The sequence below is a fragment of the Plectropomus leopardus genome, chromosome 16 (genome assembly GCF_026936395.1).
Source record: "Plectropomus leopardus strain MGB_pleo_1.0 chromosome 16, ASM2693639v1, whole genome shotgun sequence".
Lineage (NCBI taxonomy): Eukaryota > Metazoa > Chordata > Actinopteri > Perciformes > Serranidae > Plectropomus > Plectropomus leopardus.
This window is the reverse complement of record NC_142191.1, coordinates 12,305,803-12,331,437: the sequence shown is the minus strand read 5'-3', so window position 1 is coordinate 12,331,437 and position 25,635 is coordinate 12,305,803. Positions and strand designations below refer to the sequence as shown.

The window sequence follows — 25,635 nt, the reverse complement described above, 5'->3', positions numbered from 1 at the left end:
GAAGCACCTGAAACAACACTGATCACACCAACTACAACAAGGTAATGACGGAACTACTGTTGCTCTTTCTTAGAACTGCTGTGTGTGAGTCAGACACACTGCAGTGTCACAGAAAAAAATGACATGGAAAAGTTAATTGCTTTTGGTTAGTTTGTTCGTCATGTATAAAGAACATTTTTACTGGAAGAACATACAGTTAAAGGAGCAGTGCAGGGTTTCCCACACATTTATCTGTGGCAGCTCGCCATGCTTAAAACATATGCACTCTGGGCACAAACGGAGCAACAGAATGTCAGGCTCAAGTGAAACTTAACTGCTCCAAAATTCTGCATTCGCTCACCGCAGCTGCTCCTCTCATCCATCGATCCAATCAGCTTTGAACGAATCAGCATTTCAATTATCCACCCGTGAGCCACAAACTGCTGGAATAAAATAACTCATGGAGAGCTCTGCCTGAATACAGCGGTTTCGTGGTACTAATCAGTGTCTCTCTGATGCTGTTTGGCATGTTGGAGACAGTTCACTAGCCTAACACCTGCTAATGTATGCTCACCTTTTCTCAGATCCAGACAATAAGAAAGATTTTTTCCATGAGATGAATTCTCTGAAGAGGTCTCTTCTCCAAAACAAACCGACCTGATGTTATAATCCGGTAAAAACACTGAATAAAGCAGTTTTACGTTAACTAATCAGTGTTTTTCCGATGCTGCTCATTGTGGAGGGCCTGCTGACTACAGTGGCTGATGCAAAAGTGTGGAAGGCCTTATCTAGAGCCAGTGTTTGTTTTGTCTTCTGTGGGCTACTGTAGAAACACAATGGTGCAACACGGTAATCTCAGTAAATGAAGACCTGCTCCCTATGTAGATAACAACAGCTCATTTTAAGGTATGATAGATTAAATTATTTTTATCCAGTGCTTATACATAAAAAAACATACTTATTGTATTTTATTCAATTTCATCCAATATATCCCCCTAAATCCTACACAAAGGACCTTTAGGTAGCAGTAAATGTAAAGCCTTTTTATTTGTTTTTAAGAGTAAAATATAACAAGGTCAAACTGCCAATTACAAGGAACTGCTGTACTCATAGAAACTAAAAAAAAAACAGAAATAATCTCAGAAATGAGAGAAAGGGAACACAAGACCTGCAAGTGCTTTTCCAACTGCAGAATGCAGCCCCATTGTTAAAATAATTGACAATAATGACCGTAATCACTCTATGTTGCAACAGCACATCTTTCAGTGCATCTACACCCACAAACTGAAAATGCTAGAACAGAACGTGCGCAGCAAGAGAGAGCCCGTCAACTGTTTGTGTTGGGGGACCCTGTGTGTGTTTTTTCCATCAGTTAGGTCAGCTGCCTCTCTCTTGCTTTCTCTTTCCCTCCCGATACGTGCTGCAGGAGTTCTGGCTGGGTTCCTAGCTGCAGTCAAGACTGCTCCAGGCAAGATCTTATCCTGCAAGGATCAAGAGACACTATGTGTGCCTGTGTGTGTGTATCCTTGCCAGGGCTGTACCCAGACATAATCATCAAAGGAGACATCTGTGTGACTGAGTTGTTTTTTTCCAGGTAAGTGGGTGTGTATTGTTCAACATAGGAACACTAGCCTAACACCCCGACTCATGTTTGGGGCCATTGATGGGAACCGCTGATATGAAAATATGCCCACTGGCAATCAGTTAGACTTTATTCAAATTTAATAGACGATGAAAAATTGAAGGGACGCTCTGCACCTGTGCAGGGTGTCTGTGCGTGCAACTGTAGGTGCATTTGTCCTTCAAGAGAACAGCAAGTTATAATTAGCATGTGCATGTGTAACAGCTGAATGTGTACGTTGCCTTCCAAACAAAAAGGCTCTGAGATGCTCCCCTTCCTCCCAAGCCTGTCTTAAAAGACTGCACCTCAGACAGCCCCTGATTCTGGACCAGCCCAGTTGCAGCACCTTGAGAGCTGCCCCGGTCTTCACCTTCCACGCCGACCTCAGATCGGCGTGCTCCAAGCCCAGCACTGCTCCAGGAGCCAGCAAAGGGGGGCCCGGGGAGAGCTGACCCCCTGGCCCAGCAGATGGAGCTCAGGCTGGGGGAGAAAGTCACACCGACACCCCTGGCACTCCCCGAGAACCAGAGTAAGAGACGGCAGCCAAGACGCGCCTCTCTCTCTCACACACACACACACACACACACACACACACACACACACACACACACACACACACACACACACACACACACACACACACAGAGAAACAAACTCCACCTGCAAACACATGCAGACACGCGCAGAATCATACACAACCTGGCACGACCATAAAGAGTGTGTGAGAGTTGAAAGCCAAGACACCTACAGACGTCCCACAACACCTTAGCAACAAAAGTAACGCTTACACACTTTTTGACTCACCATGCTTGTCAGGAGCTCAAACAGGATGGCGCCCAAACTCCACCAATCGCACGCTGCCGTCTCCTCACTGATACCTCCCACCTCTGAAACAGGAGCGAAAAGGAAGGAACAATTAATCAGTAAATTAACAATCAGAAGAACAGCTTATGAATTTGAGAGGAATAATCATCTAGTTATAGATGAGAAGAAAGAAAATAACTAAATATGTATAATTAAAATCAATGTCTTTATCTTAGCTAAGTGCATTAAACCCCTTCAGTGATTACATCAAATAAAGCCTCAAAATTCAACAGTTTCGCACTGACATATTAGATCACTAAATATTTCATTGAATTGATACAATCAATTCAAAATGAGCACAAAAACATGGACACAGTCTCACACACGCACACAAAAAGTGTGTGTCTCATAAAAGGGTGATTTGCATAATAAAAAAGCAGTTAAATTGAGGAAACCGTCTGCTGCAACTTCACGCCATCTGCATGACCTGACCTCAAACACAAACACACACTCGTACGACATACACACACACACCAAGAAATGTAAAGCAGGACAACTGAGAACAGCGCAACATTTTCATTCAGTGTTCTTCAGCCCTGCAAGTTTTTAAGCTTCTAAAAACACGGCAGACTTAGGTTTACCAGTACTTACATCAGTGATTAATCTGCTGATTAATTGTTGTAAAATATCAGGAAATAGTGGCAAATTACTAAATCACAATTTAGTAAAGCCCAAAGCCATTTTGATCAAACGTCTTGTTTTGACTGTTGAACAGTCCAAATTCAAAAGATTTTCAATTTAAGGCAAATTTATTGCTAAAGCACCTTGTATACCCGATGGCAACCAAAAGTGAGTTGATTGCAGGTAAAAGCACAGGAAACCAGTGATAAAAACAATAAAAGCAAGCAAGCAAAAGCATAAATATTAAAACAATATAGCCACACAGACAAAAGCAGCAGAGTAAAATTAAAAGAAAATGAATTATAAACAATAGTAAACAGGTAGGTCTTTAGCATGGATTTGAAAGTGGTCAGCATTGTGTTAAGTTTTAGCTCCTCTGGCAGTTTTTTCCACATCTAAGCAGTATGGAAGCTAAAGGTAGCTTCATCTGGTTCAGTTTTGACTCTGGGAACAACAGCAAGCCTGACAAGTCTACTAGGTTCACACTGGGGTCACAGATCTGTTCACTGTTTTGTGAACAAGCAATAGAAATGGGAAATTTACAAAAGAAATTACAACGTAGCTAATCTTTACCTTGAAAAATAACTTAACTACGTCAGATTGTCGGCAACAGTTTTCAGCTGTATAGGAGCCATGTGAAGTAATTGCCAATGAAAAATCAACTTTTTCAACAATTCAACAATTTCCTTATTTTGCTGCTCCACAATAAAAGCATAGCTACCTTTTTATAAAACTCCAACCTCACCTAAGCACTATAGGGGTACACGCACATAAACATTTCCAACACAGAAAATAAAGAGAAAATAAGAAAATAAAGGCAGAGGGCAGAGTCTGCAGAAAAATACAAAATCCTGCATAGTATATCTAAAAAAGATTAATCCATCACCAGATCGGCTAATTGTTGCAGTCTTACCAAAGACCTGATGCTTTCCCAAATATTCATGCGTATAATATGTGTTTGTGGTGGCCCACCATGATTTTAAACATCTGCCGCCATAAATACATTTTCTATTTCTGGAGCTTGACCATTCATCAGGACCCTTATTTTAATATTTACAAGGTTCCTTCACATTTTCATGGACAAAATTTCAAAACTTTTCCATGACTTACCCATAATAATTTTTTGCCTTGTGATTATCAGAATCAACTCTATTCAGACATAATTTCAGCTGACAATAATGAATGCAGCAACCTAACGTAAGAATAGAATGAATGTACAAGATGGCAAACAAAACATTATTATTAGAGCTACATCACGTCAGCCAAAGAAAATCAATGTGGCTTTATGATACATTAGGACTTATCCCACCAACAACAGTTTAATTACACACACAAAAAAATTCCATGACTTTTCCAAAACTTTCAACAATTCTAACTAATTCCATGACTATGATTTTTACTATTTCAATGACTTTTTCAAAGCCTGGAAAATGTGACTGTGAAATTCCATGACTTTTCCAGGTTTTCCATGACCATATGATGCTGTCATGGAGAAGCAGACCATCAGGCGCATTGAAAGTGGAACTTAACCGTTCATTCTGCGGGATCTAAAATCTTCTTTTACTTCCAGCAGCTGCTCCTCACTTTTATCGATCTGATCAGCTGTGAACGGATAAACACATCACTTACGCAGCCCACAAGTCACACACTGCTGCTGAGGTAAGAATGAACTCATGAAGAGCTCTGCCTATGCTGCATTCACAGACCTGCAAAAAACTCAACCGTGACAACAGTCTGTATTTATGATTTTTAACTTGACCCAAACTAATCACAGGCTCTCAATAATTACAGACATCATTTACCAGCTCCTTCTTTTTTAAAATCCTTCCTCTTTAGTTAGTCGATCTTTTACGTAGACATGTATGGATTAACAAGTCCTCTTAAGACAAACATTTCATTGAAAGTCTGTGCACTATCGAGCTCATGGCCACATTCTGCAATATTCTGATCGCTAACCAGTTACACGTCAGGCTGTTAGGCCCCACAATATGTGTTAAAGTAAGACAGAGAAACTACGAGTGATACTCGTTTGCTAAAGTCAAAAGTGTACACATGAGAGTGTGTGTGTGCTAGCTCCACTGGGTACCAGATGGCCTCTTGTGCCGCTCAGCTTCCCTCTGCTCTCTCCAGAGGGCCGGGACCCAGGGTCACGGCTGCGTGTGCCCAGAGACCAGGCTCCTCAGCTGGGGGAACATAAGAGACAAAGACCCCTCATCTCCTGGAGGCTGCCGGGGACTCCAGGGGGCCAGCGCAGCTCTCTTGCAGCAAAGGTTAGAGAAGGCTATGATACGACTTCCACACACACAAACACACACACAGCCAACTGAGCAACCAGTCTTCAGGGCTCCCCAGGACTACTGTTTTGACAGCCAAGGAGAGAAGATCGTCATTGAACGGACTAGTGATACCTGCGTAGTTATGAGCTGGAAGGGAGATACTGGACACACACACACACACACAAGCACACGTCTCAGAGCAAGGTCGATGTCATCACAATGGATTAATGTCTAAGGAGCTGCAGGGAGAGTACAGTGGAGCTGGCTACACTTACCGCTCTGTCAGAGCGAGGCAGGGAGAAAGGGAGACAGAGAGAAAGAGGACGGGAGGGGAGAATTAACCGCATCCACAGGCCATGGGTCATTCAAAGCGCACTGTTACACTGTGTCATGTGTACACTTTAAAATTTTACCTCCACTAAAGCTTTTCATTCTTGAACAGCACATGAAAAACTTTAAGAATAATAATGAAAATTCAAACAAAACAAAAGGTGGGAGTTCAGATACACCAGTACAAACAATGCTGTGCATCACCTTGTGGCCTCTTCTTCTTCCCTTTCCCCTCAACAATGCAGTTACTTCTTGGTTTGTATCTTAATCACACTCCATCTCCTCTCTCTTGGGGGCCATAAGGAACTTTCTCTCTTCTCCTCTTAGACCGACTTCCCTAAAAACTTAACCGACAGTCATTGTTGAAAGGGGAAGTAAAAAGGACGTGAGTAGGAAGTAAGGAGCGATCAGGACTGAGTGTGTGTCTTCTGAGCAGGGGAGGCTCTGTTGAGTGGTGTTGATATAACCAAATAAGTTATATATTCAAAAACAAAACCATCCCATGATTCATTTTCACTGTGATGACAGAATATTTGAAAATATTCAAATAATAAAGCAGAAGTACTTTCAAGGTCTTAGTTGAAACACTTTTCAAATGAGATGAAAACTTGTGTCAAAAGAGGAACTAAATTTTATCTTCCATGAGATCAGACTATGGCTGAGCAGGTACAAAGGAACACCAAACAAATAGCTACTATGATGACGACTCACCAGTAACTGACTTGTCACCTCAGAGGGGAAGAAAACTGAATTTCCCTTTTCTTAGACACTGAAGACAATTGGTCCTGGCCTTGCTTCCCTCTCAGCAGAACAATAAACAATTCCCATTTCTGCTCAAACCAGATTGCGGCACACTGTCACTCAACAGCTTGTTTTTTTTTTCTTATTAGAGAACAAAACAATAACCATCTGATGTTTATCGGTAATGACAGAAATGGTGAGAAAGTAAATAAGCAGAAGTGCAGAATAAATAGATTAATACCCTGCTGCTGTATTTTCCGAATCCACTCCCGTGTTTTTTTGGGTGTGAATGTGTGCATTTTTTAAAAACATGTTTCCCTCCGTCTTACACACACACACACACACACACACACACACACACACACACACACACACACACACACACACACACAAACACACGCACATACGGTCACAGCAGGCCCCCTGCTAGCTTTCTGGCAAACAGTCATAAATCTGTCATCAGGAATGAAGCCATCGCTGGAGCTGACCCTGTCTGGATAAACAGCAATACATAACAAGGGCAGGAGAGACACACACTCACTAACCTCTGCTGAAGTGTGTGTGTTTGTGTGTGTGTGTGTTAACAAGCACACATATCTACACACATGCCTGTACCAAACATAGGTGTTTGCAGTTATAAAATAAAAGCATGTAAAATAAATAGTAGCTGCTCCTCAGTAATATATGTACTCTCAAATTTACAACAACAGCAGAGAAAAGTGGACATAAGAGACGCAGAAGGAAAAGAGAAAAAGTTGCCAGTGTTTGAGCTGAGTGCGACAGTCAATGATGTAGATGTGGTTCTGTGTTCAACAACAGCATAACACACCCCCTGCTGGCTGCTAATATGTATTACATCCATTGATCCACCTGGGATTCACAGTTGTGTAACTAAAAAGACCTTTCACACCTGGGCTGAGGTCACTTCAGTTCCACTTCTTTTCACTAAAGCTCCACCTTTTCTCCCCAACATTTAACTTTATTTTTAACTGAAAATTTCTCTCCTTAACACAGTTGTAATTATTTGTATGAGCTGAATAAACACCACCCACATGTGACTCAAGCAGCACTGCTCTAATGATTTTTTTTATTGTGTAAGTCTTTATATAAAGACAAGTTTCTGGTTTTATTGCCTCCTCCAGCTCCTCTGATCATCCACAAACACTGTGTCTAACACTGGTTATACTTCAAACTAAACTGCATCCACATCCAACAGTGCTGAAAAGATGCAATGATTTGTCAATGAATCATTTACATTATTGTCAACAGGGCATCGACACATAAACTAGCTAAATTTAAGACTTTTTAAGACCTTTAAAATACGTAAGTAAAATTCAAGACCAAACTTGTAATGGAAATACATGCCAAAAGTGAAAATATCAACTTTCCATCACCAAGTAAACACACTGATGTCAGTTCAAAATGTAGTTAAGATAAAATGACACTAATGACACTGTGTGCTCGCTGCTCCGCACAGAAAATTATAAAATAATAAGCTGTCTAGAGAGCAAAGCCTTCGTTTAACGATGCAAACTCATTGCATGATCTATGCACAGAGGGGGCGGAAACAGGAGCATAGCATGCACACAGTATAGGTGCTGTGTTTCAGGCTGTGTCCCTGTTGAATATTTTTCCCTCCTATTTTAATGTTTCCCCTAGCGCAAACAATGGAAATTCTTGCAAAAAAAAAGAAAACGAAAAAAAAAAAAACATCCAATCTGAACTAAAGACAATTTAATACTTTTTGAGGCCTTTCATCAGTAAATGTGAATTTAAGACTTTTTTTAGACCTCTCAATGACCTGCAGCCACCCTGGTCAAGTAAGAAAGTCAAACACTGCTTGCAGTTTTCACAGTTTCATGTCAAGTGAATACCTTACAGTTTTCCGACTAGAAAATAAGACATTTGAGGATGGAACTTTAAAAAGTAATCATTAATTTATTTGATAATTAACTGAGTAATTATTTGATAATAATCTTGATTAAAGCCCCAAACTTTAGCTTTACTGGACTGATCCAGAACTGGATTAACAGTACTTTAATAACTAAACTGTAAATCAAATTAGGGCTTTATATATAGACTCAGTGAGTGAGGTAGAGGTTCAAAGACTTGTGGAGTCATGGATAACCCTCCTTAAATTTCTATTTGGAAATCTCTGAGGTTGTGAATCTGGGAAAATGGGACATAATATCAGTTCTAGAAAAATGTCTTAATTAGTGACACTGGGTATGATTTGCTCAAACAAACATACGCTATTTACCATTCAACTTCACAGTATCTTTAATATCTTTTCTTTTTTCTCCTTTATTGACCAGTTTTGTGATTTTACTGCTTGCACGCTTTCTTGTGAAAAATTGAATAAATATATCATTAAAATAATAATAATAATAATCATGAATGCAGTATTGGATTTTCTCCACATTGCCCAGCCCTTAACAAAAACCCTTTTTTCCTTTTTTTAAAAAATTTGAATACCAAATTCATCTTTAAATAGACAGTAGATTCTTCAGCATATTACAGGTTACCTTTCAAAACTCCCACCCACACTTTTAGACAAGTCTTAAAACCTCTTGCTGCTTATATTAACAAGAAAATGACTACATTAAATACACGATGACTTAAGCGGCCAAACATGTCTCGGTTTAGCACTTAGATTTGATGCTACATTATGCATAAAGCTCCTTGCGCGGAGCTTTACTCCTGTGTGTCTTTAGGTCATCTGCTGCTGGCCACTGAACATATGCCTCTATGTGCCTCTATTACCATTAGTAAGCTGTTGCTAAGGGAATAAAAATGCACACTTTGGATATTAGATGGAGCATTTGTTGCTTTCAGATTTATTACAACAGTGGCATACTGTATGTTCTAGTCACAAGGAGGATTTAAATCTGAAGTGACCTTCCTAGCTCGAGAGAGAGGATGAATATAAGAGAATGGCTTAATATAAGTGCACGGGAGAGTGAAAAGAGGTGAGCGTCATTGCCTCGGAGTGCGTCCAGAGTTTTCAGCTAAGACTTATCTGTCCTTCGTATTTAAGAGAGGTGTACACACTGAATCTATCCAGCAGCTTAAGAAGTATGAAGCCATAGGCTTAAAGCAGCAACATAATGTAAAAGTTCTCCGTCTATAGATGTCAGATGCATGTGCACATGTGCACTTATACACACACACACAGAGACGTCCCCTCACACACAGAAGTGCTAAGTAGGGACATGGTGCTTTAGTCTAGCAGCAGTTTGTTTTAGGCAGCTTGTAAACAGCATGCCAGAGCTGCCACAAGCCTGCTGAGGGCAACACGCGGGGTTACAACACGGCTGGCTCACTGCTGCACAACAGCACACTCTACAGGACAGAGAGAGAACTACTACACGAGCCAGACTCAAAACTGAGGGCAAGAGTAAAAAACAAATATTCCTAATTCCTCCTCCAGATGTTAACCAATATGAGTGTTAATCGAAATATAAAATAGCAATGCCATGATGACTCCTTTAAAGTGCTACTTTTCCAATTTTCAATCAGTTTTGTATCTTTACAATGTGGATCGTATGTGTATCTCACCAGAGCCCAGATCTCCCTGCTCATTTCTCTCTAGGACTGTTGCTCAAACTACAAATTGTACTTCCGCATTTTTGTATGCCCACCACAATGGACACAAAGAGTATAAAAGCAAATCGAGAGAATGAGAGCAGCCCCTCTCTCTCTCAAACTGAGACCAAACTCTGATCAAACAGATAACACTGTGTTACTGCACTGCCTATTTCAAGTCTAAAATGTCTTCAGCGACGTATCTAGTGCACTGTTTGGCTGTAACAATAATAATTTATGAGACTGTATTTACTGACAGAGTTTATGTTGTAACACAAAATGTTAAAGTCTCTTTACCTTATTTCAGGCGTCTAACCAAAAGCCCATTCAAATGCCTTACTTCTCACCTAAAATGTTTTCCAAAACACATTTAAGTGCACTTTTTGGCTGCACTACAAGACTGTTTGTTACCAGCCGGCCACCATGTTGTTTCCTGTGTCAAAACAGCAATGCTCATATTACATCACTGACCAGCAGGGGCTTTTATTGGCCTAATGTGGTGCAGTGCATTTTGGCAGTTGTTGGTTTTATTTTTAAGAGAAAAAAATGCTGCAGTCCTTTTTTTCTTTTTTCTCTGGTCAAGTAGCAGCAATTTCAAAAGTACTTTCTACTGCACTGAAGTTACAGTTTTCTGAAAAGACCATCTTTTCAGCAGTGAAATACTTCTTTAATGGCAACAAAGCAAAAGAGCAGAATAAAAAGAGAACCTTTGCATATGAATATCTGTTGATTTCTGAGTCAAGAACAATCAATGTCAATCTGTTTCTACTCTCTCGAGAGGTTTGTATACACTTGGATTGTTTATTCATGTCTGGCTATGAATGAGGGTTTTGTGACCATGGGAAAGTGGCCTACTTATGGCCCTGCATGCCTGCATAGAATTAACCCCACATAAACCCCCTAACTGACATGCAAACACAAAATGAGGCTCCCAATTAATAAATATAGAATGAGGACATGTGTCACATCAGAGATGAAGTGAATCTGAATGTTTTTGTGTGTCTCACCTGGTGCACAGTACATATTGGCAATGGCCTCTTTGTCACAGGACTCCTCCACATCATTCCAGCTACAGAAGTAGGTAAACTGAACATGACCTAAAGAGACAGAAAGAGAGGTAAAGTGTTGAGCTCAAAGTGTAAGAAAAATCGAATGCTCAACCTCAGTCAAGTGTCACCCCGGCTCGCTACTTTTCAAACTGTTTACTCACCTTTAGAGCACTTCCTTCCTCCGTTCCTTTCTGCCTCTCTACATCCCTCCGCGAGCTTTTCAAGCACACAGCCCTGGCGATTACTCCTGTTTAGCGGCTACCCGTTAACGCTATCATTAGAACTAATGGTGTCATTAGGTAGCCGTGGCCATTAGCCTGGGCTAGCCAGACTGATGCACCACACTACGCCGTTGATGGGCCCTTTAGAACAATAATTACCACCAGGGAGACGAAAACAGCCACTCAGCTAATTAGACGCTTGTTGATAACGAGGTGGAGAGAGATGACTGTAGGACGACAAAGGAAGAAGTTGAGGGGGAATCTGTGACCTCCTGGTAAAACAACACTTTTGCTTCTACAAGAGCCGTCAATTTAGTGAATAGCTTACGACATGGTTGAGTGACAGAGACAGTCCTTAAGTCAAATACTATCTGCTGCTCTAAGAGACGAATAAGCAGAGATCTCTCTCTTTTTTTTGCTGGAGTACTATGTGGATTACATCCACAGTACTATGTGGATTACATCCACATAGTGGATTATATCCACATAGTACAGCAGCTCACAGTGATGTAGTGAATCACTGCTGTAAGAAAAATATGAGCAGATGTAACCAAGAGTTTATAGTATTTTCATTAGGTATTTACTGAGCTATTTACATCTGAAAACTCTCAAAAGGCCACCTGATAGGTCTTAAATTATGCTCCCGTTGCAGCCTCTTTTCAGTGCATTTCTTTGAAGTTAACAGTTAACTTTCACAATTAATAAGATTTACTTCAAGTTCCCTGGTTTCTGTTATCCATCTTTGCTTTATAAGTAATCTAAATGTTATCTCCACTAAGAAGTGACAAGAGTCATGTGTTAGAGTGTAACAATAATAAGCAGCAGAGGTTTGCATTCTCTCAGCCTATTTTAAGTTAAATGAGAGTCACAGATTTATCTCTCACTAATTTAACTTTCTGTAGCTAAAATATTTTGTAATGCTGCCCTGATATTATAGCTCACAAAAAGCAAAGTAAGTTGTTTGGCAGTATTACAGCTAAAACTGCAAGAAAGTAGTGTAAATTCGGTTGTTTTTTAAAATTCTTTTTCCCTACACTTGAAAACATATGCTGTCATCTCTGTGTGCAAAAACCTAGAGCAAGATTTAACCTCTTCCACTCTGTAGAGACGCTGGTGTTCCAGGCCAAGATGACCGTCTTTAAGATGCTGTAGTGGGCTAAGTTTTGAGGCCACAATGGAAATACTGCTATAATACCTAATCTTAGGAAACCACTGGTATCAATAACTCCATGCTAACTTATTGGGAAGGGGGTTAAATAGCCCTCCAAAGTTAGGCTAAATTTTTATGAGGGAAAAACTGGCATTGATATTTTCACAGGATCCCTTGACCTCTCAAAATGGGTTCTATGGGTACCCACAAGTCTCTCCCTTAACAGACACGATCACTTTAATATGTTAATATTCAAAGGTTTGGGTAAAAACCATACAGTTTTTACAGTACAAATGTGTTATTTTTGCCTATTGTATTTGAATATTTCTGCATACTGGTGTACCTCAACAGTCTTGAAGTTCCATAAATTTGGAAAGCTGAGACTTGTGGATTCAATTAATCCAATTTTAGTCATGTGGGATGATACTAACCCCCATACCAGCAACTTCATTGTAGTGAGACCATTTTTCTTAAACAGACATCACTGTATAAATGACCTCTGGGATAATCAGAGCCTCATGAAACTTTACAGCCACAATCTTGAGACTTTGGGTATTCAGAAAATGTGTGGCTTTCATAGGTATACTGACAACAGAAGTACTCAACTTCCAACTGATAAAAACTGTAATCTTCAAATGTCAAAAGTTTTTTTTATAGTGGTGTTCCTCAGTGTCTGTGTATCTTAATGTGGTATTGTGGAGGGATTATTGACTGCTTTTATTAAGTCATGATGGGGACAAAAACTCTTAAATTTAGCACTAAAACTGGTGAAAAAAATCATATCAACCCAAAAATTGTAGCAACAACTTATGAGACTTACTTGAGCATGTGAGGGCCGTTATAAACGTCTATCACAATGTTCTGAACCCCTAAATACACCAAACATTTAAAGTTTGGATAGGTGCCGCACCAAAACATAATGTTTATTACATATTTATGACTAATAAAACTTGACAGACAGGGATGAGCTGCATGTCAAATTTACCCTTTGGCTCCCAGCTTTCAGATGATGTACACCACTTCAATGTGACATATACTCTGACCTGCTATCTCCCCAAAAAGACCCCTCCTAAAAAAGACAAAAATGGGTCTATGGTAGGAAGGGGTGGAGTAGAAGTTAAGGGAGAAATGAGCAGATAAGAACACTGAGGGATCTTAGTGAACAAAACTTGACAATAATCTGTGTTGATAATGGATGTCTAACCTTGGTGGTCCAGCAGGATGTTGTTGGGGTTCAGGTCTCGACAGATGATGCCTTCTTGGTGCAGAGAATCCAGAGCTGTCACCATCTCCACAGCCCAGCATCGTACAAACTCCTCCGGGATGCGAGCTTGGGATGCGGCCAGCGACAGCTCGTCTAGCTCTGCAAACAGCCGTGATACTTCTTTATCAAATTCGCTGCCACCTGTATTACTAATAACTCTTGATGATTCACCATCAAGGCCTAATAAACTCTCAACTGCTGCGCAGGCCTCAGTCCCGTTTGTGGCTGGGATAGAGCCTGTGATTTTAGGTTCTGGAACCACCTCGGTACTTCCTCTTGCACTGGCTTCTAGTTTCTCCTTAAGCGTGTCAGTAACTGGAAGGTCAAAGGGAAGGTCGTCATTTTGGCATGCAGGATTAACTTCCATTTTGTCAGAGGCCTCTTGCCCAAACGCCAAGCTGCAGTCCTCCCACAGTGAGTTGAAAGGAGAGGAAGATGCAACACTGGTGTCACAAGCTGCAGAGGCTGTACAAAAAGATGAAAGCTCCTGCTCCAGTGGCTGCTCCTCCTCTTCCTCAGGCTGGCTGGGAAGCTGTAAAACATCAGGCTGGATTAACTTCTGAGGAGATGCTGTGGCCTCGAGGCCCAGACACACCCCTGAAGTGTCGAATTCCTCTTGTAAAGAGTCTACAGTCCCCCCCATCACAGGTAGGTTGACCAAAAGGTCTGGCGGATGACCCTCATCCTCCACTACTGCCTCTTTAAATGAGATAACTGGCACTGACTCGTTGGAGCCTTTATCACTACAGTCAAACCCCCAAAGCTCCGAGCTGTGGCCCCTGACCTCCTGAGCCAGCTCTGGAAGATCCTCAGTGACATCCGATCCCAAGTCAGACGTAGAAAAAAGCGGGACCTGCTTATGAGAAGCGCGCTGCTCTCCTGAGTCAATACAGGTCACCTCACTTGCACTGTCTTTACTGTCAATGCGAAAAAACTCCATTGGCGTGTGCTTGGACTGATCCAAAGACAGAGGCACTGCAGGGGAGGGCAAAGGACTGAACACGTCGCCGTGGTCCTGTCCCTCGCCACGGTATTGCTCAATGTCAAGAGTGTGGCCGCTTTTCTCGGACGACTCTGTAAAAAAGCCGAGTTCCTGAGAGCTGATAGGTGAGGAGAGGCTGTCGTTGCTGAGCAGCGAGCGGCTACGTGAGGAAGTGGTGGTCGTCGCAGCGGGTACTTCCAGCGACAGCATTTCCTGCTCGCTCCTCTCTTCCTCTTCTAGTGCATCTGGTTCTACTTTGTCTTGTTCGTACTCGTTGCAAAGTGTCAAATAACTGTTGGTGCACTCCTCCTCAGAGGTGGCTCCAGAGTCCGACTGGGCACCAATTTGTTCGATGCGCCTGGGAGGGAGAACGTTTTTCTGAGGTGATGTGCTGAGTTTCTCAGCTTTGCTCTGCAGCCCTGAGACCGCATCAGAACAAGCAACCGGCCCAGAACCAGAACTGGCTGAACCCACATCCAGCTGTGGCACAGCATGTTGTGGAGAGTGGACAGCTGCTGTGTGGCTCTTCTGGATGAAAGGAATGTCAAAGCTCTCCTCCGGGCTAGAGTTACGCAGGTACTTTCCAATGTGAGACCACAGCTTCCCACCTGAAGATGAAGGAAACAGCGCATTAAAGACAAAGAAAAAAGAAGGGTATTCAGGGCTCCTACAGCTTAAGCCAAGCTGAGTTTAAGACTCTTTAAGACTTTTTAAATGCCTTGCGGAATAAAATTCAAGACCAATTTTACAATAGACAAAATTGAAGGGTAAATAAAACATCAACCTACATCAGTAATTTAGGATTAAAGACAATTTTGCCCAAAAGTTTAGTTTAACATTTAACTATTATTATTATTATAATTTTTTTTAAAACTTTTTATTTTTTGGTTGAGTCAAAAAGTTATCCACTTCAAATGTGGAAATTTTTTAAAAAACTTCCTAGAGTGAAACACGTGGCTTTAAAAAAAAAGCTTGTTCGTTTGTAAGTTAATTGGATGTAGTAAATGATTGTGATTGTTGTTGGTTCCTTTGTCCTGATCTCCGTAACCTCAATGCGAGAGGCATTTGGTAAATTATTTTAAAAATAGATATTACCAATTTGAGATTTTACAATGCAACATCAGAAAAGAAACCAATACCCTACTTTCCATATGTTAATATTTTTTAAAGACTTTTGAAAAGACATTTTAATGCAAATTAAGGCATTATTTTAGATTAATTGATTTAATGTCTTTTAAGACTTTTTAAGAATCAGTGGGCACCCTGGTGTTAAGAGGACAAATTATGAATTACAGAGTAAGCGGTGCAATGTCTTAATAATTACAGCATTTCCACTGCATTAACTTGCAGTAATGTTTTTAGGAACCCCTGACATCAGAAATGGACTGTTCAGTGGACCGTCATGCTGAGGAGCTTGACTCATTTTGAAAAATATTAAAAGGAACAGATAGATAAATGAAATTAGATAAAACATTTGTGGCAATTAAGACCTTATAAATTCTTCACTTTTTGAAGACCTTTAAAGCCTAATACTAATAATACTAATAATAAATGAAACTGAAGACTTTTCAAGACGTTTTATGGAACTGCAGATACGCTGTGTCGCGTCGCTAAAAACAAATGTACAAAAAGAGACTTTTAGCTCTTGCTTTTAGTTTCCTCCTTAGTAACTGAGACTATTTGGCAAAAAGGGTCATTAGTTTCCACTTAGGAATGAGTAACAAAGGCAAACGAGAGCAGTAACGACTGAACCCAGTTTGGCTTAATGAGGTTGGGTGTGTGTTTTAGGTTGCTAGTGTTATTTTGGTATTTTGACTTCTCTCTGTCTTACACACACACACAGACATACAGATACACACACAGCTGTAGTGTGAGCAATTGGAAGCCAGCATCTGTTGTGTGTGATGAGAATGGATAGGGAGCTCACAGTGATGATAATGATAGTGGGGCAACTCGATGGCTTAGAAAGTAAAACCATCCACATGTTGTTTCGTCCAATGTCACTCAGGTCACTGCCTCCCCTCTGTCTGCCTGTCTGTCGTCATTCAACCCATCAGCTGCTAACAGCATACTAAAGAAGCAACAAGGAGTGACCCTGGATTTTGTGAATCACAGAGGTGGGATGTAACAGCGCTGAAACTCTGCCTTTTCTGGCATTTGATTGGCTTTATTAGATTATGTTCATATGATATTCAATACTGTCCACTAATATTAGCGCAGGGCGGTTATAGAGAGCACCAGATTGAATAGGTTACAGGGCATTAAAAAATATGGCTGCATTTCATTGTACGCACTCACCCACACACATGAGCTACGCACACATCCTAGAGTGAGTGGGATGTAAGGAGGCCCAGGTGTTGGCATAGCTAATGAAGCATGGCGCCACCTGGTATTCAGAATAATGACCTGTGACACACACCCATCTCTATCAAACATCTGTCTGGAACAAGGGCAGAGGGGGGGTGGGAGAAGAGAAGAGGAGGGATTGGGTAAAGGAGGAGAAAAGGCAGTTGGAGGTAAAAAAAAAAAAAAAAAAAAAAAGTAGAATTATTGCCTCGTGTTTGGACGCCCCTCCAAACCAGTCAAGTTTACATCCATGTCTGTCCAGAGTCATACGTAGCTTTGACAGCTGACAATGCTTCATGTATGTATGTTGCTGCAAAGAAGCTACATGTTTGAAAACATGGATGCTGCAGAGACCTCTTCAACCCTGCAGCACAAAAGATCTTAAAAATCAGCACAGTATCAAAGTGGGCCCCCAAGATTAGTGTCACCAACTCTGTATCGGATCAAATGCCTCTCCTTCTGTTCCTGAGTTATGATACTGAATAATAATTAGAAATGTGTTTTTGCAGAACATGATGAAGTTCATCATTTTATCCTATTAGATATGTGTGAATTTTTGTCATCATAAGCATATGAATTCTTGAGTTACAGCTGAAACTGTGCTTTGTGAGGTTACAGTTACCTTGACATTTGACCTCTGAACACCAAATTCTGATCAGTTCATTATTGAGTCGAAAGGGATGCTTGTGCCAAATTTGAGGAAATTCCCCCACAGTCTTCTCGAGATAACAAAAATAAGATGGGCACAAGATCACAGTGACCTTTAACCAGCAAAATCTAATCAGTTCATCATTGAAGCCAAGTGGATGTTTATGCCAAATTCCGAGAAAATCCCACAATATTGCGTCCACGAGAATCGGAGGGACCGGGTCACATTGACCTTGACCTTTGAGAAGCAAATACTTATTAGTTCATCACTGAGTCCAAGTGGATGTTTGTACCAAATTTTAAGAGATTCCCTCAAGCAGTTGTGAAGATATCATGTTCGCCAGAATGGGAGGGACAGACAGTAGGACACAACTGCCACTGGTGTGGAGGCATAAAAAGAGGGAGGATGAAACTATTGAATATGAGGTGCATGCGTCTTACCTTCAGCATACTGTAGCAAAAGAAAAACTGTGTCTTCAGAGACGATGAACTTCCTCAGCTGTACCATGTGGGGCACAGAGTGAGGCATGATTGTCCTCTTAGTCAGTCCACAGTCGCTGCTTTTCCTCAGACCCTGCAATAAGAAGGGAGGTGAAGAGGAGGTGAGTAATTAAAGCTGAAACAAGCAAGGAAATCTGCACTTAAAGGTGAGAGGAGAAAAGACAAATTAACCTAAATATGGAGGGCATGGGTGGGAGGGGGAGGAGGAGGAGAAGGAGGAGGAGGAGAAAGGTGAGTGTTTTAGTTTGTGTGAGGAATAAGGTGTAAAAAAATGAGGAACGAAGTGTGGCAAAGGAGAAACCTTCCATTAACGAGGTGCCAGCTTTGCCCCATGGCAACCCAAAGTCACTGGATTCATCAAGCCACATACAGCGCGTGACTTTAAAAGAGCCACACAAATCTATCAGCACTACACGTAAAGTTCACATTGGCTGCGTGTGTGTGTGAGTAGGGTAAGCGTGTGTGTGTGCGCACGTGTGTGTATTCATCTGTGCCTGTGCTGTGCGTTGGCATCTGGCACACGTCTCACACCTGAGAGCAGAGGAGCTGACAGGGACAGGCCCATTAGAATCAATTACACCGGTCACACACAGGGGCTTCTGGCACACTTCACACTTACACTTACAGTCAGGACGACGAGGATGCAGGGAGCGTGCGTATGCGCACACACACACACACACACACACACACACACACACACACACACACACACACACACACACAAACATATTAAAACTTACTTTGAGGATGAACGTCTCCTGTGTTCTCTTGTCCATGACCAAAAGAACCTGTGATGGAAGAGTGCCATTAATTGCCAGGTATGAATAGACATACACACGGTCTAAGATGATGTAGTGGCCGTGTCCTCCAGAGCAGTGTTTTTCAACGACTGGGTCAGGGCACACATGAGGGTCACAGCAAGATAAATGTAAGTCCCTAAATTATACCAGAAAACTGGCATTAACACATCGGATCCTGCTGTGCGGACCAAGTCAAGCCCCTGCCACATGACAATGACTTAAAGGAATCTATAGATGTCTACAGTGTAATAACAACAGAAAAAAAAGGTCTACAAATGCAATACTAGCTGCGAACCACCCCCAAAACAAAACAAAGAATGTGAAAGTGAGAATTAACACATATTTTTCTAAATACCCCTGGATCAATTAGTTCATTAATCAACTTGTCAACTGACAGAAAAGTAAACTTTTAAACTTTTAATAACAGGGCTACCACAGTTTCATGGATACAATTTTAAAACTTTTCCATGACGTTTCAAGGAACCATTAAAACTGTATATGAATATTCCAAATGTATAACACAAACAGGAGTGTATATTAAACTTGAGCGTAACTGTACATTATTCCAATGTGCGCAGCAGTGGCGGGGTTCTCCCTCTGCAGTATTTTCTTAGATATTTTTTTAAGTTAAGTGTTTGAATGTTACTGGACACAGAGCACAGGTGAGGTTGCAAAGGAGCGACTAGGTGTCAGACCATAAGTGAACATCTAATAAGAGGAAGCTAGAAAAATCATGGACACTGCACTGGAACTTACACAAATATAGAGGGGCAACATGCTAAAATGCTAAGCGGACAAAGCCAATGTGGCTTTCATTTTCGCTGGCGATACTGTTTACAAACAGAAGCAGACCATTCCTGAATAGTATACCTTCCAAAAGGGGGAAAAAATCTTTTTTCCCCCCAATCAATACTAAGAGATCACCTTTATCTTAAACATTTTAAACTTAACAATAAAAAAATATAACTGACAGATTAACAACTTTAGAAAAAAATCTCTATTTACCGTTCTAATATTCACCGTAAACTGAAATATGAGCAACCTAAAAGCCAAAGAGCTGGTTATGTAAATTTATGTCCATATGCTGGATGCAAAATGTATTTTCTTTTGCTCCTACATTTTTAAACTTTGGAGCACATGTGTTCCTTGAAAATATTTTACAGATCAATGCAGTGCTTCATGGTAGACACAATCATATCTGGCAGTGCCATCTCTAAATCCCTCTCTTCCTTCCATATCTTTGGCTAAACTCAGACAAAAAACTAGCTCCTATCTGTCATTTCACTAGCCTCTCCTTTTTCCTTGTATCTTTATTTCCTCCCTCCTTCTCTCTGACATGTCCATTGCTCTTCTGCTCCCTTAGCGTCTCAGGGGAGAGCTTGAGCATATGTGTGTGACCGGCATGTGGTTGTGCGTAGTGCAGTGCGCGTGTATGTTTTGTGGGTGCGTTCTCTCCATGTGACCCTGGCTGGGACCAAACAGGTGCAGGCTAAATGGATATGAATGGAGCTGTGAGTAAACAGAGTGGCGGTGCTAGCCAGGGCGCTAATATAATTAAGACACAAACATCAGGGAAGGGGGGAGGTGGAGAGGAGGGGCAGAGGGGGGCAGTAGGGTGAGGAGCTCTCTCCATCTGTCCCCTCTGTCCCCATTAAAAGTGAAAGGAGGAAGGAGGAGGAGACAGAGGAGAGGAAAGGCGGGTCATTTCTGAATAGCGCAGTTTGAACTTATAGCATTTTTTTTCTTTTCACTGCGCGTCTGATGCGTTTCTGACATATTGTGGACTTTGCAAGCACCTCCGTAGAGTAACACATGTAAGTATTGTGTCAACATTTTCCTTAGGGTTTTGTGTGTGCGGAGGACGAGCATCATTGATTCAATGTTGTGTGCCGCTCCCTGAGCTGCTTGCCAAGTCATTTCATGGCTGAGTGGTGAAGTTGCTTCGCCGGCAGCTGGTTGAGAGGACCAGCAACCTAAACTGACCTTGTGGTAGTCATAACTGACGCTGAACATACACACACTCAGCCCTTACCATGCCATTCAGTAAATCTATTACGCTTTATTGCTTCGGATAAAAGAGATGGTCGAAGAAGGAAAGGACAAAAGGAGGGGAAATTTGACACATTCACATTTATCTGGGGGAATTATTATATAAATGAGAGTCTGCCGGACACAAGTGTTATTAATTTCTTAGGACCTTGATTATTGTTGTCTCCTTAAAAGATGTCTCTCACCAGTGCAACGCAAAAAATGCAATGCAGGGGTATGGAAAATCCATGTGCAAATTTCAAGCTTAAAATAAAATTATGAGCATCTACATCGTTTGCCAGCTGCAGCGGAAACCAGTTATTTCGAATATTTTCCCCCCTGCACACATGTTTCGCAGCAGTACAAGCATTTATAAGAACCCAAAAATGGACTTTTTGGATCAAAGTACATCCTTGGTGTGAGATGGCTTTAAGACTTTTTCTCTTCAATATTACCAATAATATTCAGGAAGATTCTGTCATCAAATCAAATAAATGTTATTTTTAACAGATTTTTTGTCTTTTTGTGTCTTTTACTCACTTTCTTAGTGGGAAAAGATAAACTGATTGTAATTATAAATGAAGCAAAGCTAAAGTCAACTCACAAAATGTGGCTGCAACTTGCACATCAGCATACTGACCTTATCTATGACCCCCAACACCCGGTAAGCTCTCAGCTCCTCAGATGGACTCTGCTGGCCTCCTCTGCTGGTGGACGGGCAGCACTGTGCTCCCAAAGCCTTGGACAAATAATATATCATAGAGCTTCAGTGGTTTGCAATTTTATCATGAAAACATGGTCACATTCATTAGCAACAAGTAGCCCAAGTATTATGTGAGGAAAAGTAAGTCTGTGTCTCAGCTGGAAATAAAAAGAAGAACTCCAGACTTTGATCATCAGATCCAAGAAGCTTGAAGTGGCTTGTTTTAGCGCAGTTGCCTGCTTTAGCTGAAAATGATTATTTTTTTTACTATTATTGATTATTTTTGGTGCATTATAATGTTTTTCAACACAGACCTGCTTAATTTTTTCATCTGTAACTAACCCGACTGTACTGTGACATACTGCGTCTCAAGTAATTTGAGAACCCTGTTGGATGTATGCAAACAAAGCAGATGTGCATAATCTAACATACACTCTATACGGGCCAGCGGCATGTCCCTCCCACTCACCACTGTCTGCGTGGACCCTTGACCCATGCTGCTCCCCAGATGCTGACTGGATATCTGTTCTGCACGCATCAGATACTCAGCAGTCTTCTTCTTCACTGCCTCTCGTCGCGTGGGACTGGGCTCACCTGAAAAGAGGTGAGTGAGAACAATCATTTTTCTTTACGAAGCAGTTTTTGTAGTGCAGGGTTAAAAGTTTGTGTACTAGCATTGTGTTTATTGACATAACAGCATGTTATTACTGTCATAAGAGCTAGAAGCGAACTGGTCACACACCCACCCACGCTAGTGTGAGCAACCACTCTTTGCTAGCTTGCTGGTCTCCACATTGAAAAAGGTTGACAACCTCTTTTCTAGGGGATTGTTTTCAAAGTTTGTGTCATGGCCTACAGACCTTGTGGCAATGGAAGATTTTTAATGGGTCTATTTGCAGTCATGGCAAATACTACTTATCTGTGAAAAAAAGTTTTAAAATGTCCTCTGTGACTCTGGAGGAAAGTTTCATCATTTCTGAATCTGGACTTGGGCACAGAGCAGGGTTTCCTAGAAGATTTCAATGTCCTGGAAACATGGGTGGAAATAAGATAAAATATTATCTGTGTAAAATGTAGTTTCCTTTAGCTTACTTCGTCCTAACTGAAATTTGATGCGAGTGAGCATCAGGGTCAAATTAGTTTGGATTGGTTTCTATTGGAATGGCCTGATTGGCCTTGAGCGACACAGTGCTGTGCAGTGTGCTGAACTTTTGCCGGACACCATGTTTCTATGTCATCTCCAGTAAATATCACAATATAAGATATGTGTTTTCTGTTAACAAAGTACAAACGTCAGAAGATATCAAATCCTCACCTGTCTTTTATGGGGTTAAATCTATAGTCTGATCTTTTTTTTAATTTTCTTTTTAAAGATTATTTTTATGGGCTTTTTTGCCTTTATTGATAGGACAGATAGAGAGTGAAAGGGGGAGAGAGAGAGAGAGGGGATTACACATAGCAAAGGGTCGAGACCAGAATCGAACCCACGGCCGCTGTGGCGAGGACCAAGCCTCTGTGCATGGGGCACCAGCTCTACCAACTGAGCTTCTGGGCACCCCTACAGTCTGATTTTGAGCATGCAGCTGAGATGCATAGGGTTGTTTACATTACATAACAGTAGCGCATATTTAATGGATGCATCATAAACAGAGAGCGACGCTCACATGTTGTTAGGACACAGTGGGCCTATTTAGGCAAATATGTCACACTTCACATAGACTTTCCCAGGAAAAACAAAGAGGAGGAAAAAAAAATTAGCAGAAAGCCTGCATCGCAATTTGCGGGCATATAGTTTATAGTTTATAGTTTGAAAGTTTGAAAGTTGTGAGTGTTTACCAGGCATGGAGGGCCAAATGTAAAGATGTTACTGAGTTACATTATGGAACATGCACGATCCACAGTTTTTACAACTTGAACCAAACTTGCGACTAGAAATCAGGATATCTCAGCCTCTGCTGCATTGATTTTAACCAATCTCTATTAATCTGTCTTTCGTTGCCGAATCTGTCATTTGCGCTCTCATATAATATAAATGTTGTCAACTGCTGCACATGTGTAGGAAAGTTCGATAAAAAAGTCGGTATGAAGATATGAAAATAGAAGTAGCTCTGTAGAGGATTTTGGCAATTGAATAACTGTCTCTTCCCTTTTTTTTCAAACTCTGGGCAACCACAGTAAAGCCACAGAAAAACTGACCTTGCACTCCTTGCAGCAGCAGGTCCACTCCGCTGCGATAACAGGAGAAAGCTGCCTGGAAGTCCTGCTCTTTCTCCTTCTGTACTGCCAAACAGATGAGCTCACTGGCTCTGTCGAGGTAGTCTGACTTCACCTCTTTAGAATTGCCAGCAGTGGCTTTCTTCAGGCTGCCGGAGAAGAGTGGTGTTCGGCCTGGCCAGCTGACCTCTGGGTTAGGGGCTGAGGAGGCAGGGACTGGAGCTGGAGATGGGGTGCGACGATCATGCAGGGACGGTAAGCGAGGGCTGCAGCTGCTGCTAATGTTGGTGGCTCCCCCTTGTGGCTGGTTTGGGGAGGTGCGGCCTGAGGCCATGCCATCATCCAGCCCAGCCAAAGAGTCCGTATCCACAGCCAGGGAGGTCAGGTCGCTGTCACTGGACGGGCCTGGGGAGGAGTACAATGCTGGGGTCGATACACACTTTATAATGAACTTATGTATTAGCTCTAATGTAACAAACCTTACCTCCATACTCAGATGTGATAGTCAAATCATCAGCACCACTGATGTCTCTTTGGACTGAAAAACATGCGCACACATCTCTGAGCAAGTTTAAAGGAACAGTTACTGTAAATTAAAAGCAAGTTGATTCAGAGGAACAGTTAATGTGTGTAAGCTTACCGTCAGAGCTGCAGTCTGATAAACTGTCTGCCAGGAAATCAGAAAAGGGCTCAGCTGGCCCAATGAGCTCTGAGCCGTCGTGGACCTCACCTCCCTAGGAAAAAAAATTAAAAACACTGCAGTCCACAGTTTGTCTAGGAGTTTGTTTGTGTTTTTGCGTGTATATATTTAAGTACCTTGAAGAAATCTTGGATGTGTTGGCTACTATAGAGAGCAGGGATGTTAGCGGAGAACTGCAGCAGATCCTCAGAGCACTGTCTTCTTTCCTCAACTACTGAGTCATCAAAACGACCTGCGCATGCATACATGGACAGGAGGATACACACATACACACATCATTATGATATTGCCTTAGTGAAAGTGATCATGCAAGTAAGAGTAGCGCTTACAGGCACAGAGCTGCATCAAGAGGAAAGAGTCATCACTATCTCTCAAGTGGTCAGAAGATCCAGGATTTATTGTCTTGTACTACAGCAGTCTATGTTTTTTAGTTCTTCATTTAAGCAACCTTCTTTAAAGCAAAAGAGGAACAACGAAAAAGTGAAATGCAAGCAGAAAAAAGAAAGAGAATGTTTGCTACTAAGGCACCAAGGTGATTTGTTTCTTACCAAACACTTTGGCCTTGGCAAAGGGAGGAAACAGCTCTGACTGGCTACATACATTCTTGTGCAGCTGCCAGAGGTTCTGATGAAGCTTCCGGAAATCACTGTATCTCTTCCATACTGTTATCTGAAACAGGAGAGACAGATGAACCCCCACAAAACAGGATTGGATAGATACAGTAAAAATTATTTATGTTATGGAAAAGATTACTTTCTCTCTTCACCTTCAGGAAAGTGAGTTCATTGGGCTCTGGACCCAGTAGGTAAAATATGTAATAGCATTACAGTCAGATTTTGTGGAGGTACTGGATAAATGACCCTATTATGTTGTTCTATTCTGACTGCTATTCTTTTTTTCTCTCAAGTCTCCTCCTGAAATATTTTACAAAGCTTTAGTGCACTTAAGTACACTGTAGAAAGTTCTTAAATATTGGAAAATCTGAACAGCAGGAGAAACTAAACTGTCTGTC

General features: G+C 41.4%; 1 protein-coding gene across 1 annotated transcript in view; it reads right to left on the bottom strand.

Moving 5' to 3' along the window:
• The window catches only part of rps6kc1 (ribosomal protein S6 kinase B1), a 34,232-nt gene that overhangs the window by 5,310 nt on the left and 3,287 nt on the right, over positions 1-25,635 (bottom strand). The window contains exons 3-14 of the mRNA XM_042503254.2: positions 25,172-25,292; positions 24,740-24,855; positions 24,564-24,657; positions 24,408-24,461; positions 23,906-24,328; positions 22,179-22,303; positions 21,647-21,745; positions 18,919-18,966; positions 18,119-18,251; positions 13,642-15,291; positions 11,025-11,114; positions 2,405-2,487 (exon numbers count right to left, since the gene is read on the bottom strand). Of these exons, the coding sequence (XP_042359188.1) occupies positions 2,405-2,487; positions 11,025-11,114; positions 13,642-15,291; positions 18,119-18,251; positions 18,919-18,966; positions 21,647-21,745; positions 22,179-22,303; positions 23,906-24,328; positions 24,408-24,461; positions 24,564-24,657; positions 24,740-24,855; positions 25,172-25,292 (3,036 nt within the window). The remainder of the gene's footprint in view (positions 1-2,404; positions 2,488-11,024; positions 11,115-13,641; positions 15,292-18,118; positions 18,252-18,918; positions 18,967-21,646; positions 21,746-22,178; positions 22,304-23,905; positions 24,329-24,407; positions 24,462-24,563; positions 24,658-24,739; positions 24,856-25,171; positions 25,293-25,635) is intronic.